The sequence below is a fragment of the Panthera tigris genome, chromosome A1, assembly GCF_018350195.1.
Source record: "Panthera tigris isolate Pti1 chromosome A1, P.tigris_Pti1_mat1.1, whole genome shotgun sequence".
Lineage (NCBI taxonomy): Eukaryota > Metazoa > Chordata > Mammalia > Carnivora > Felidae > Panthera > Panthera tigris.
The window spans coordinates 135,094,081-135,107,096 of NC_056660.1; the positions used below are offsets into that span (position 1 = coordinate 135,094,081).

Genomic DNA, 13,016 nt, shown 5'->3' on the forward strand with positions numbered 1-13,016 from the left:
CCTTTTAAATGATGTGTAAGATGAACCTATCTGATTTAGTATCTTAACAGTTTATATGAAATGAAATAAAATATCAGTTATATCATCAAGTAAGGTTTGTGTAATAAACGGTTAAAATTGTCGTGATTGCATTCTGATAAATCTATTGAAACAGTATTTCCCAACACATTCCTCCCCTATTTGTCTTTAAACCTATTTTAGCTTTTTACCTTTGTGGAATTATTCTATGGAGTGTTGACCAATAGTCTGGGTCTGATCTCAGATGGATTTCACATGCTCTTTGACTGCTCTGCTTTGGTCATGGGACTTTTTGCAGCCCTGATGAGTAGATGGAAAGCAACTCGGATTTTCTCCTATGGGTAGGTACCTTGACCATCAAGGTGATGTAACAAAATGAAAAAATTCTCAGGGCAAGTTCCATCTTAGGAAATAAAATTTTTAAAAAAATTTTTTTTAATTTATTTTGAAAGGGAGAGAGAATATGCATGTGTGCGTGAGTGGAGGAGGGGCAGAGAGAGGGGGAGAGAGAGAATCCCAAGCAGTCTCCATGCTGTTAGCACAGAGCCTGATGAAATCAAGAGTTGCCCCCCCCCATGCACTGAGCCACCCAGGCACCCCAGAAAATACAATTGTATTACTTTTAATACAAATAATTTTTCAGAGCTTTATTTTTCTTTAATTTGAATTAAGTAAGAGGAAGTAAACCAAGCATGATACTGAATGGCAGTGAGCTCAAGATTATACTCTTTGCCAAATCCATCTTACATGGAGGTAGCAAAACTTAGATTTTGAGCTCTTTGCCTAACAGTTTCTTTGAGACAATGGAATGTGCATGGTCATTCACATCTTTGCTGTTATAAACAGTATTCAAACTTTGAAGTGGCTATGCATGAAATGCCCTTTCATTAACTGAATTCATTTCAACTGAATTCATTTCAACAAATACTAGAATCCCTGATGTATATGATGAATTTTGATAAGACCCTAAATAGATTGATAAATTCAGCTATTTTCAACTGTTTATATTCTGAAAGACAGAGGGGCCAAAGATACAAATAATTTTGGTACAAAGTAGAATCTGTGTGTTGTGACAGAGGTACAGAGCCCATCAAAGGCTTAAAGGAGAGAGAAGTAACTTCTTGCTAATAAATTAGGCAAGGCCTTGTATAAGAGAGAACATTGAAGAAGGACTTTGATAAATATTTAAAATTTTAACAAACTTTTGTACAGAAAGACTCCGCATTGGTGTGGTGTTTAAAATCTCGATAATTTTCTAGTCTTACTTATTATATACATAATTGAAGATCTAGACTTATATATCCTCTTTTGTAACATAATAATGTTTATGCTTTAAAAATATTTGTAGGGGCGTCTGGGTGGGTTGAGCGGCCTACTTTGGCTGAGGTCATGATCCAACCATTTGTGAGTTCGAGCCCCACATCGGGCCCTGTGCTGATGGCTCGGAACCTGGAGCCTGCTTTGGATTCTGTGTCTCCCTCTCTCTCAGCCCCTCCTCTGCTCGCACTCTGTCTCTCTCAAAAATAAATAAACATTAAAAATTTAAATAAATAAAAATAAAATAAAAATATTTGTCATTTTCCTTTCTAAAAATATTTTTTACATTTCTAGGTATGGCCGAATAGAAATTCTCTCTGGATTTATTAATGGACTTTTTCTAATGGTAATAGCTTTTTTTGTGTTTATGGAGTCAGTGGCTAGATTAATTGATCCTCCGGAATTAGACACACACATGTTAACAGTAAGTCTCTTTTTTTCCTGTTTGATTTTCTACTCATAACCCCTTTAGCTTTTTCCATGCTAAAGTTTAACTACCTGTAATTAATGATGTAGGAAGGTTTTACTTTATTTTTATAATTTAAATTAACATAAGCTCTTGACCCTGTATTTACATTTACACTGCTGACTCTTAGAAATTAATCCTTTTCTCTCATACGTTAGCAGTCAGAATATTAGATGACATTCTAATACATAACAGCTATCTTTCTGACTTATGCAGTGTTTTTGTATGAAGATGTGCTTTTATTTTTTTTTTTTATGTTTATTTATTTTGAAAGGGAGCAAGCATGGATGGGGGAGGGGCAGAAAGAGAGGAAGAAAGAAAATTGCAAGCAGGCTCTGGCTGTCAGAGCAGAGCCCTACGTGCGGCTTGATCTCACAAACCGCGACATATGACCTGAGCCAAAATCAAAAGTTCAACACTTGCGAGTCACCCAGGTGCCCCAAGATGTGTTTTTAAATACCTGAGGAAATTTGCAAAATGTTAGCGAATCAGAAAAATACTATCATTTTAAAGGCTTTATCTTATAGATTATTTACTGTTAGAAATTTTTAATGTTCTCCCTGTATTGCCATACCTTTATATGCGCTGTTTCTTGAAGCTGGCATGCCCTTCCCTCACATCTACCTTTCCACCTTCCTCAAGACTTTGCTTGTGTGTCTCAAGTGAGAGATTTTCCCTTAACTCCTGTCTTCCTTCCTCAGTTTCTTAGATTTCCCTTTCTCACTATTCGCATTGTATCTTGCTTTTTTTTTTTTTTTTTTTTTTTTTTTAAGCAACATTGAGTTAACTCCTTTGTCATTCTTCCACAATTAAAGATGTAAGTGAAGTATCTCGGGGACCTGAATGGTTTATTATTAAGTGTTAAATTCTAGCACCTGGCTGGTAGTTATGAATCTGGTTGGTGGAAGTATATGTTAGTAAAATGCTTTGGATTACAGTTTGGAAATATGTTTTGAATTTTAAATGCTCACATCCTTTAACCTTTAATATTTATTACAGAAATACTTGCACAGGTGTGTAAAGGTGCATGATTCATTGTGCCATTGTTCGTTATGGCGAAAAAAAATCAATAAAAAGACTAATTAAATAAAGCTGTTGTTTATAGAAAGCTAGGTGGCCAGTAAGAAAAATGAGGCACATCTGTATATACAGGCATTAAAAATATTTGTAAGCTGTACTAAGTTAAAAAAATTTTCCAAAGCGGTATTATAACATGATGCTATTATTGGTTGAAAAGGGGATTGATGTATGTATTTTAGTACATGCATAGAGTGTACACTATTCTCTTAGTGACTAACTGAGGGTTAGAATTATAAGGGGGATTATACTTTCTATGTTTTTTTTTTTTTTTTTCTGGTGAAATCTATACAAATGAAGTATTTATCATTAGAGGACAAGTAGTTGAGATGATGGGGATCTCTTTATGCAGTATTTGATTTAATTCAAAGTTCAGTAACCATCTTCAAGCTCATAAAGCTAACTAAAATTTTAAAGTCTGACCAACAAATGAGCCACAATAAGAAATACATAGTTTCCATATATGATTACTAAAGTAAATCTCTTCTCTTACATCCTTTGGAAATTGATTACAATTATCTGTACCCATTATTTTTATATATTCTTTTTATAAATCAAATGAATTCCTCTGAAGGAGAAATTGTAGACGTACATAAATTAACACCCTTAACTGTTACCCAAAATCATTTTGTAAGGATAATCAAGGATAAGTAACTTTATGTATCCTTTAGGATGTTGTTGTGGCATTATTAAATCCAGACAATGCCATTTATATCTTTGCTTTTCCATTATACTTTTTTTTTTTTACTTTGGCAAATTTTACTGTATTTAAGACACAATAAGACTGTATGTATTTGGAGTCTACTAGTTAGTAAATTATAATCATTGCCTTACAAACTGAAATTTACCTAGTAATATAAATGAGATTTCAACTACAGTGTATACTTAAGCAGTACTTTCAAACTCTATTTAAATAAATAAAACAAAACTTTAGCATAATTTATTTATTCATAAACCATGAACCAGGTGCATATTATTCTTAATCACTTGCTTAAAGCAAGTCCAAATCCTTCTACTTGCCAAAACTTTGGTTTTTGGAAGTTAAAAATGTTTCTTCTAAAATACTCAAAAATCCGATTTTTAAAAATTTTGGATTTCCTAACAAAACTACATTAATAAGTAAATAAAACTTCTGAATTTCCTTATTGAACTTTGTGAGGTTTTACCATAAATACTTTTAAAACCATAAACAGAAAAACATTTAGATCTATAGTAACTTTTAAGTAACAAATTTATTTTTTTTAACTACAAATTAAAGGTTTTCTTTTCTCCTTTTACTAGCCAGTCTCAGTTGGAGGGCTGATAGTAAACCTTATTGGTATCTGTGCCTTTAGCCATGCCCATAACCATAACCATGGAGCTTCTCAGGGAAGCTGTCATTCATCTGATCACAGCCATTCCCACCATATGCATGGACACAGTGACCACGGGCATGGTCACAGCCACGGATCTGCAGGCAGAGGCATGAATGCTAACATGAGGGGTGAGTCCTTGCCAAATATTGTCCTACCTTTCAATTGTGTTCTGAATTGACACTGTCTTACTTGTATGAAGTATTAGGCTTCTGGTACAGCTTTATTTTTGTAAAACAATCTGTGGCTAAAAAATAAATAAATAAAGTCATCTGTTGTAGAAAATGCTCACATTGGTTCATAAATGTCAATTTTTAAACAGATTATTACAGAGTCCTTTTCCTGTGACATTTGCATAAATATTATTTGGAACGGGAACACTGAGTATGTCATTATGAACTTTCACTACAAAAGAACCAGGAAATTTTTATTGTATTATAAATATACATGCGGGAATTTTTATCACTTACTGTGTTAAATTATATATTCTGATGGTTTAATAGAAGTAATTTGCGTAATGTCAAAACTTGGCTCATGTGTGATTTCTAGGAAAACCACACCATCATAAAACTTAACACTCTGTCTTACTGTTGCCTACATTTTTCCCTTTACCACTGGGCTGTGAATTGTTTGAGAGCAGTGCCCTTGTTTTTTGTTGTTGTTTTTTTTAAGTACCATCCCCTAGCAGAATTTCTGGTGCATAGTAGATACCCAGTATTGTTTATAAAATGGATAAAAGAACTAAATTAGATGTGCTTTCATTTTTAATGTTTTCATGTGTTTTACTTGCAGGTGTGTTTCTACATGTTTTGGCAGACACGCTTGGCAGTATTGGTGTGATCGTATCCACAGTTCTCATAGAGCAGTTTGGATGGTTCATTGCTGATCCCCTCTGTTCTCTTTTTATTGCCGTATTAATATTTCTCAGTGTTGTTCCACTGATTAAAGATGCCTGTCAGGTTCTACTTTTGAGATTGCCACCAGAATGTGAAAAAGAACTACATGTTGCTTTAGAAAAGGTACTGTGTGTAATTTCTTTACTATATTTTTTCCTTTTATTGTTATTTTTTAATGTTTTGTTTTATTTTTGAGAGAGAGCATGTGCACACATGCAAACGGGTGGAGGGGCAGAGAGAGGGAGAGAGAGGATTCAAAGTGGGGTCTGCCCTGACAGCAGAGAGCCCAATGTGGGGCTCATACTCACAAATGGTGAGATCATGACCTGAGCTGAAAATGAACACCGACTGAGCCACCCTGGTGCCCCTATTTTTTCCTTTTAAAATAGCATTTGAAATTGAGTAAGTTGACCCAACTAGGAATGTGAAAAATATGAATGAAGAAAATACAATCTTATTTAAAGGACATAAAAATAAGTACTGAATAAATGGAGAGATTTTTCTTGGATGGGAAACAGTATTGTAAAGATGTTGCATTTCTTTTATTTAAATCTCAGTACAGTTGCCTTTCCTTGGGATTTTTGGGTTTTTTTCCTTTTGTTTGTTTTATTTTGTTATCCAGTATTACTTGGAAGCTTATTTGGAAGAGTTAATGCTTGAGAATAACAAAAAAAACCCATAAATTACAGAATTAACTAATAAGATGCTGTTTGGTGATTTTAAAGTTACGGAATTATCCAACACAAATAATAGTTTTGTTTTTGCACAACAGTAAACACATAAATCAATTTTTTTAAATTGGTGGTCCAGAAACAGACACAGGAATTTATGGAATTCAGTATGTAGCAAAGCTTGGCATTTTAGATCAGTGGGGAGAAAGGGTGGACCTAATTAATACTTCTACTTAGTGGAATATAAAAAGCTGTATCTTGGGGCGCCTGGGTGGCTCAGTCGGTTGAGTGTCCGACTTCGGCTCAGGTCACGATCTCGCGGTCCGTGAGTTCGAGCCCCGCGTCAGGCTCTGGGCTGATGGCTCAGAGCCTGGAGCCTGCTTCTGATTCTGTGTCTCCCTCTCTCTCTGCCCCTCCCCTGTTCATGCTTTGTCTCTCTCTGTCTCAAAAATAAATAAACATTAAAAAAAAAAAATTAAAAAAATAAAAATAAAAAGCTGTATCTCTTTACCTCCAGATATCAAAATGTATTTCCAATGTACTAGATATGTAAAAGATAAAAAATAATGAAGGTACTAAAATAAAATAGAAGAATACTTTCAGAGCTACAGAGGTAGAGAAAGCCTTTTTAATAAGCTTAAATTGAAACCAGAAGCCGAAAAAGGACAGAAAAAATCTATAGATTGGAGCAGTTAAAAATTGTTGATTGGCAAAAGACTCCATTAACAAATAAATACAGAAGGCAGACAAGAGAAAAATATTTGCAGCACATATAAGCAACCAGAGACTTACTGTGCATAATTTTTTAAATTAAGAGAGTCTTGGGGCGCCTGGGTGACTCAGTTGGTTGGGCGGCTGACTTCAGCTCAGGTCATGATCTCACAGCTTATGGGTTCAAGTCCTACATTCAGCTTGGAGCCTGGAGCCTGCTTCAGATTCTATGACTCCCTCTCTCTCTGCCCCTCCCCTACTCACATTCTGTCTCTCTCAAAAAATAAATAAACACTAAAAAATTAAAAATTAAAAAAATCAAGAGAGTCTTGAGGCGCCTGGGTGGCTCAGTGGGTTGAGCGCCAGCTTCAGCTCAGGTCACGATCTCACAGTTCGTGAGTTTGAGCTCCATATCAGGTTCTGTGCTGACAGTTCAGAGCCTAGAGCCTGCTTCAGATTCTGTGTCTCCCTCTATCTGCCCTTACCCCTCTCATTCTTATTCTCTCTCTCTCTCTCTCTCTTAAAAATAAAAAAATATTTTTATAAAACAAATTTGTTTAAAAAAGAAAGTCTTGTAAGAAAATGGACTAGAATATAAATCAACAATTCACAGAGAAAACAAATACAAAAGAAATCTTTTTCAGCTTGTAGTTTGCCATGTCATATTTTCTTTTAAAGTAAGCCTCACCCATTGTGGGGCTCAAACTGACTCAAGATAAGAGTCACATGCTCTACCAACTGAGCCAACCAGGCACCCTTGCCATATCACATTAAATCAAGATCTGCTGATGAAAAGTTGGCATCTTGAATATTAAAGGAATAGCATCTTAACCCACTGTTTTCATAAATAAAATTAGTAGTACCCTCACCTTCTTGTTATTAGTGAATACTACATTCTTCTAAAAGTGAAAAAAAGTTTTATTTTAAAAATAATGTATGTCCATTATGGGAAAAGGAAAACTTCAAAATACAGAAAAGTACACACACACAAAATCACATATAATTCTACCACCTAGAAAGAAACCTCTTTATATTTTATTTTATTTTATTTTATTTTATTTTATTTTATTTTAGTAATCTCTGCCACCAGTGTGGAGCTCAAACTCATGATCAAGAGTTGCATGCTCTAGGGGTTCCTGGGTGGCTCAGTTGGTTAAACGTCCAACTCTTGGTTTTAGCTCAGGTCATGATCTCACGTTTCAGGAGTTCGAGCCCCACATCGGATTCTAAGCTGACAGCACAGAGCCTGCTTGGGTTCTCTCTCTCTCTCTCTCTCTCTCTCTCTCTCTCTCTCTCTCTCTGCCCCTCCCCATTTGTGCTGTGTCTCTCTCAAAATAAGTAAATTAAAAAAATATATTAAAAAAAAAAAAAAAAAAGAGGGGCACCTGGGTGGCTCAGGTGGTTAAGTGTCCAACTTCGGCTCAGATCATGATCTCACCGTTTGTGAGTTCAAGCCCCACGTCAGGCTCTGTGCTGACAGCTCGGAGCCTGGAGCCTGCTTCTGATTGTGTGTCTCCTTCTCTCTCTGTCCCTCCCCTGTTCACACTCTGTCTCTCACTCTCTCTAAAAATAAAATAAACATTTAAAAAGAAAAAAAAAAAGAGTTGCATGCTCTACCAACTGAGCCAGCCAGGTGCCCCTGGAAAGAAGCACTTTTAAAAATTGTTTTTCTATATTTTAGGTATTTTGAACATGGCAAAAAACTATTTTGTGCTACTTTGTAAATTTTTCCCCATTTAATTATGTCATATTGATAAATACCTTTAATACATCTTTGATGACAGTATCCTATTACATTATGTGTGTTGTCTGTTTTTAACCAGTTCTCCATTACTAAGCATAAAGGATATCTTTTGAACATGTTTCTATACTAAATAATATGTGAATGTATGTATCAACACGAGGAAACCATTTAGTCCATTGAATGTATACCAAAGTTTAGCATCGGTAAAGTACCTCTTCAAGAAGGGAAGATGGGTGTGCAACTATTATTCACTTCCCATTCAGAGCTGTCTTCCTTGGCATCAGTCTGTTGGAAATATTTTACTTCAAGCGAGTTGTCCCTTTCCTTTCTCACTTCCTTGCTCTCCTTATTATCTTTTTTTTTCTTCTTAAGAGAGGGAGAGAGAGGATCCCAAGCAGGCTCCACACTTGTCAGCACAGAGCCTGATGTGGGGATCGATCCCACGAACCTTGAGATCATGACGTGAGCCGAAATCGAGAGTCAGACACTTAATCATCTGGTTCCTGGACCAAAAAGGTTGCTTTGTGTTAAATAAATTAGGCTTTATGTCCATTTATATCACCTCTTTTTTTATCTTACAGATACAGAAAATTGAAGGATTAATATCATACCGAGACCCTCATTTTTGGCGTCATTCAGCCAGTGTTGTGGCAGGAACAGTTCATATACAGGTGGCATCCGATGTGCTGGAGCAAAGAATAGTACAGCAGGTGATCAGCTTTTCTTTTTAAAGTAATTTCAGTTGAGTTAATTCATGCATAAATTTGCACACATCATAAATTACACAGTTCAGTAATCATTTGACTATTCAAAAACATCAATCTTTTGGCTGTCTAAAGATAATATAACTTATTTTTTACATCTAGATTTGTTTTCTGCCCAAAAATGGTAAAAATTAAGTTTTAATATTTAGAGCACAAGCTTAAGGTAATGTTAAAATATCACTTGTGATCCACCTTGGTTCCCAATAGGTTATCTAGAAATTATTATAAATATAGCTCTAGATTAATAATAATCACAATAAAGTTGGCAAGGTATATGCTATGGTTGGAGGTAAGAATCAAAATAGTTTTAATATCCCTTTTCTAAACATACCAAATTGAAAACAAAAGCTGTTTTCCTTTTCAAATTGGAATGTCAGGTCAGTAATTTACAGGTCTTCTAAAAGATTATATTTAACATTTTACCAAGTAAATAATAAACATTACTTTGAGGATTATCTTTTTTTTTTTATGTTTATTTATATTTGAGAGAGAGCGTGGGCAGGGGAGGGGCAGAGAGAGAGACAGAGACAGAATATGAAGCAGGCTCCAGACTCTGAGCTGTCAGCACAGAGCCCAACGCGGGGCTCAAACTCACGAGCTGTGAGATCATGACCTGAGCCGAAATCAGATATTCAACCGACTCAGCCACCCAGGCGCCCCGGGGATTATCTTTGACTATCTGTGGCTATGAAAAAAATGTCCTATCAGTTATTTAAGACATATGTACTAAATGCACTAATCTAAATGCTTTAAAATGTATGGGTTTTTATAACAGGTTACAGGAATACTTAAAGATGCTGGAGTAAACAATTTAACAATTCAAGTGGAAAAAGAGGCATACTTTCAACATATGTCTGGCCTAAGTACTGGATTTCATGATGTTCTAGCTATGACCAAACAAATGGAGTCCATGAAATACTACAAAGATGGTACTTACATCATGTGAGATAACTCAAGGATTACCTCTGGGGTATGGACAGTGAAGATTAAATTGCTCGGTATTTATAATATTGCCAGAAGGAAGAAAATTGCACATAATTGTACAGAAACATTTTGCTGTATTTGAGACAAATTCTAAAGTTCCCTGCTATTGGATCAAGGAATCTTTCATAAAGGAAATTTAAATACAGAATGAAGCATTAATTGTACAAGTAAAATAATTACTTGAATTATGTGTATAATGAGAATCTTAAAATTTGAACATGATGTGTTACATCATCTTCGAAAATGAACATATAATGATGGATTCTGGTGAAGACCAAAATTACTTCTGTGTGTTTACTTTCTGTCAGAAAACATCTCCATTGTAAATAATGTATTTACATGTTTATTACAACGACCCAAATGAAAAATTTTTAGTCAATTTTTTGCATAGCCCAGGATAAAATAGGAATAAAAGTTCTATATTTATGGATTTTCTGTATATAAAACTGGTTTCTAATTATAACTTAAATCCATTACGTAAAAGCTGTATTGCCACTTTAAATGTAAACTAAATTATTTAGGAGAAACCAACCACTGAAATGAGACAAGCTGAAATGAGAATAGGGAATTAAAACATTATTGATGTATTGAAAACCAACCACTCTGTAAAATAAATTTTTTTTACTTTTGGTAATATTTGCAAATGAATAATTACTTTATTAGGGTAAAGAATTTTACCAAGTTGTGTGCATATTATTCGATCACTTGTCTTCTTCCTCTGTAGTAGAATGTTCCATTTCTTGTAATGCATCTGCCATTCCAAGTTGCTTATCAAGCTGGTATCCACGCAGTGCTAGGGTTTTCATCTATTCAGTTAGCTCCATATTTTGTGGAATAGCCAGTTGAGAGAATCATAGATAATTGTCAATTCATGTTTGAATTTTCTGCCTTTAGACTAACGTAATTTTTTTTTTAAGTTCTGGAACATGTAGATCGATAAGAAATATCAAAGAAAAGGTAGTTATTTTAAAGTTTAGTAGGTAAATCTTGTCCATAAGTACTTGGGCACCATGACATCAAAATACTTACCCTGTAACTACTTTCTATAGCAATATCTAATTTATATTTTTTCATTTCCAGTTTAAAATGAATTTATAGTCTGAAAAGACTGTATGATAAATATATTATAATATATGCCGTTTTATGAACACCAAAGAATGTTGTTCAAAAGACACTTTTGAATACCTATTTATAAACAGGTGAATATTTTCATTCTTATAATAGGAATTTTGATAAGTAGGATGAATTAATTTTAGTATGGTTACTATTTTCTTATCTATACCATAATGGCAAACATGTATTGTAAATCATATTTTTATCTTACCAATTTTAATATGTGAGAGGTTTTAGAAATTTGTTATAAGTTATTTTGATATTCTCTGTCTTATCTTTACACATTTTCTGGTCCAGAATCTTCAATACATATTAAAATTTTTGAGTGGTGGGAAAATAATCGCATATTGATGTTTTAATGCAATTTTGGTTTGTTAAAAAAAGTTTTAAATAGATAGGTACAATAAATACTGCACCATTATCAAAATTGTCATTTCCCTTTGGAGGCGTATAAACAGCAGGAAAGTTAAATTACTGTGATGAGAGATAAGGTGAGAGAGAGGGCAGGGGCTGAAGGTTAAGGGATTGCAGATGGAAAGTAGCACCAGTGTTAAGAACACCAGGGTACTAGGTCTAGCTCATACAAAACCATGTGATTTGAGGTAAATTAGCTTCTCTGAGTATCTTTTTTTTCCTTATACATAAAGTCAGAATAAAATTTCAAAATTGTAGGGTTATGAGGAGCAAAAGGAATAATGTATGAACAAATAATGTAAGGAAAAAATTTTCTTAATGAATTGAAAGTTGAAAAGGGCTAAATAAAGTTGAGGTTTTCTTACTATTTTAAATCTGCCTTTAAAGGTAGCTTTCAATTTGTTTTTTTCTATTAAAATCAGCATCCCAAGAGATTAACTACATGTTAAATGTATGAATAAGTTCAAAATAATACCCCAAACAGTAGCCTGTAACAGTTCATTCGCACCAAGAAGAATGGTTATGGTTGTTTACCACACCTACTAATTTTTTTCCCCTTCCCTTTATTCCAAGCATTGTTTTTCCCTTATTACCAACTTGGGAGCTCATGATTTCCACTTAGAATTAACTTTACATCTGTTATAGTATAGATTTATTGTTCCTTTTACATAATAATTGATAAAACTTTTGGGGCGCCTGGGTGGCATCCGACTTCAGCTCGGGTCATGATCTCGTCGTATGAGAGTTCAAGCCCTGCATCAGGCTCTGCTTTAATCACAGAGCCCACTTGAGATTCTCTGTCTCTGTCTCCTTATCTCCCTGCTCACTCTCTGTTTCTTAAAAATAAAAATAAAACTTTTAAAAAAATAATTTAAAAAATTAACAAACTTTACATTTTTCTAATAATAGAATAATGAAGCTATATATAATTATCTGTAACATAGGATTCGTTTTACTTTACTTTTTTTTTTAATTTTTTTTTTTTTAACGTTTATTTATTTTTGAGACAGAGAGAGACAGAGCATGAACAGGGGAGGAGCAAAGAGAGAGGGAGACACAGAATCTGAAACAGGCTCCAGGCTCCGAGCTGTCAGCACAGAGCCCGACGCGGGGCTCGAACTCACGGACCGTGAGATCATGACCTGAGCCGAAGTCAGACGCTCAACCGACCAAGCCACCCAGGCACCCCAAGATTCGTTTTACTTTAAATTTAGATTATCATTCTCCCCTAAAATTTTAATGCAGAGATGTTTGTTTTTACTAGTTAATGGTCACATTGTTCAAAATTAAAGAGTGAATGGCAAAAAGCTTCACACCTGTCACTCAGATACACAGCTCTCCCTCCTCTCTAGAAATTACCACACTTGGGGCACCTGGGTGACACAGTTGGTTAAGCGTCCGACTCTTGGTTTTGGCTCAGGTCATGATCTCACAGTTCATGAGTTCAAGCCCTGCGCTGGGATCTGTGCTGACAGCCCAGAGATGCAGA

At 34.7% G+C, this 13,016-nt stretch overlaps 1 protein-coding gene across 1 annotated transcript in view; it reads left to right on the forward strand.

The window, feature by feature from the left end:
• The window catches only part of SLC30A5 (solute carrier family 30 member 5), a 36,654-nt gene extending 24,420 nt beyond the window's left edge, over nt 1-12,234 (forward strand). Inside the window, exons 11-16 of the mRNA XM_042987747.1 lie at nt 202-359; nt 1,630-1,759; nt 4,160-4,361; nt 5,023-5,249; nt 8,834-8,962; nt 9,792-12,234. Coding sequence (XP_042843681.1) covers nt 202-359; nt 1,630-1,759; nt 4,160-4,361; nt 5,023-5,249; nt 8,834-8,962; nt 9,792-9,962 — 1,017 coding nt within the window. The 3' untranslated portion in view covers nt 9,963-12,234. The remainder of the gene's footprint in view (nt 1-201; nt 360-1,629; nt 1,760-4,159; nt 4,362-5,022; nt 5,250-8,833; nt 8,963-9,791) is intronic.
• The last annotated feature ends 782 nt before the right edge of the window (nt 12,235-13,016 follow it).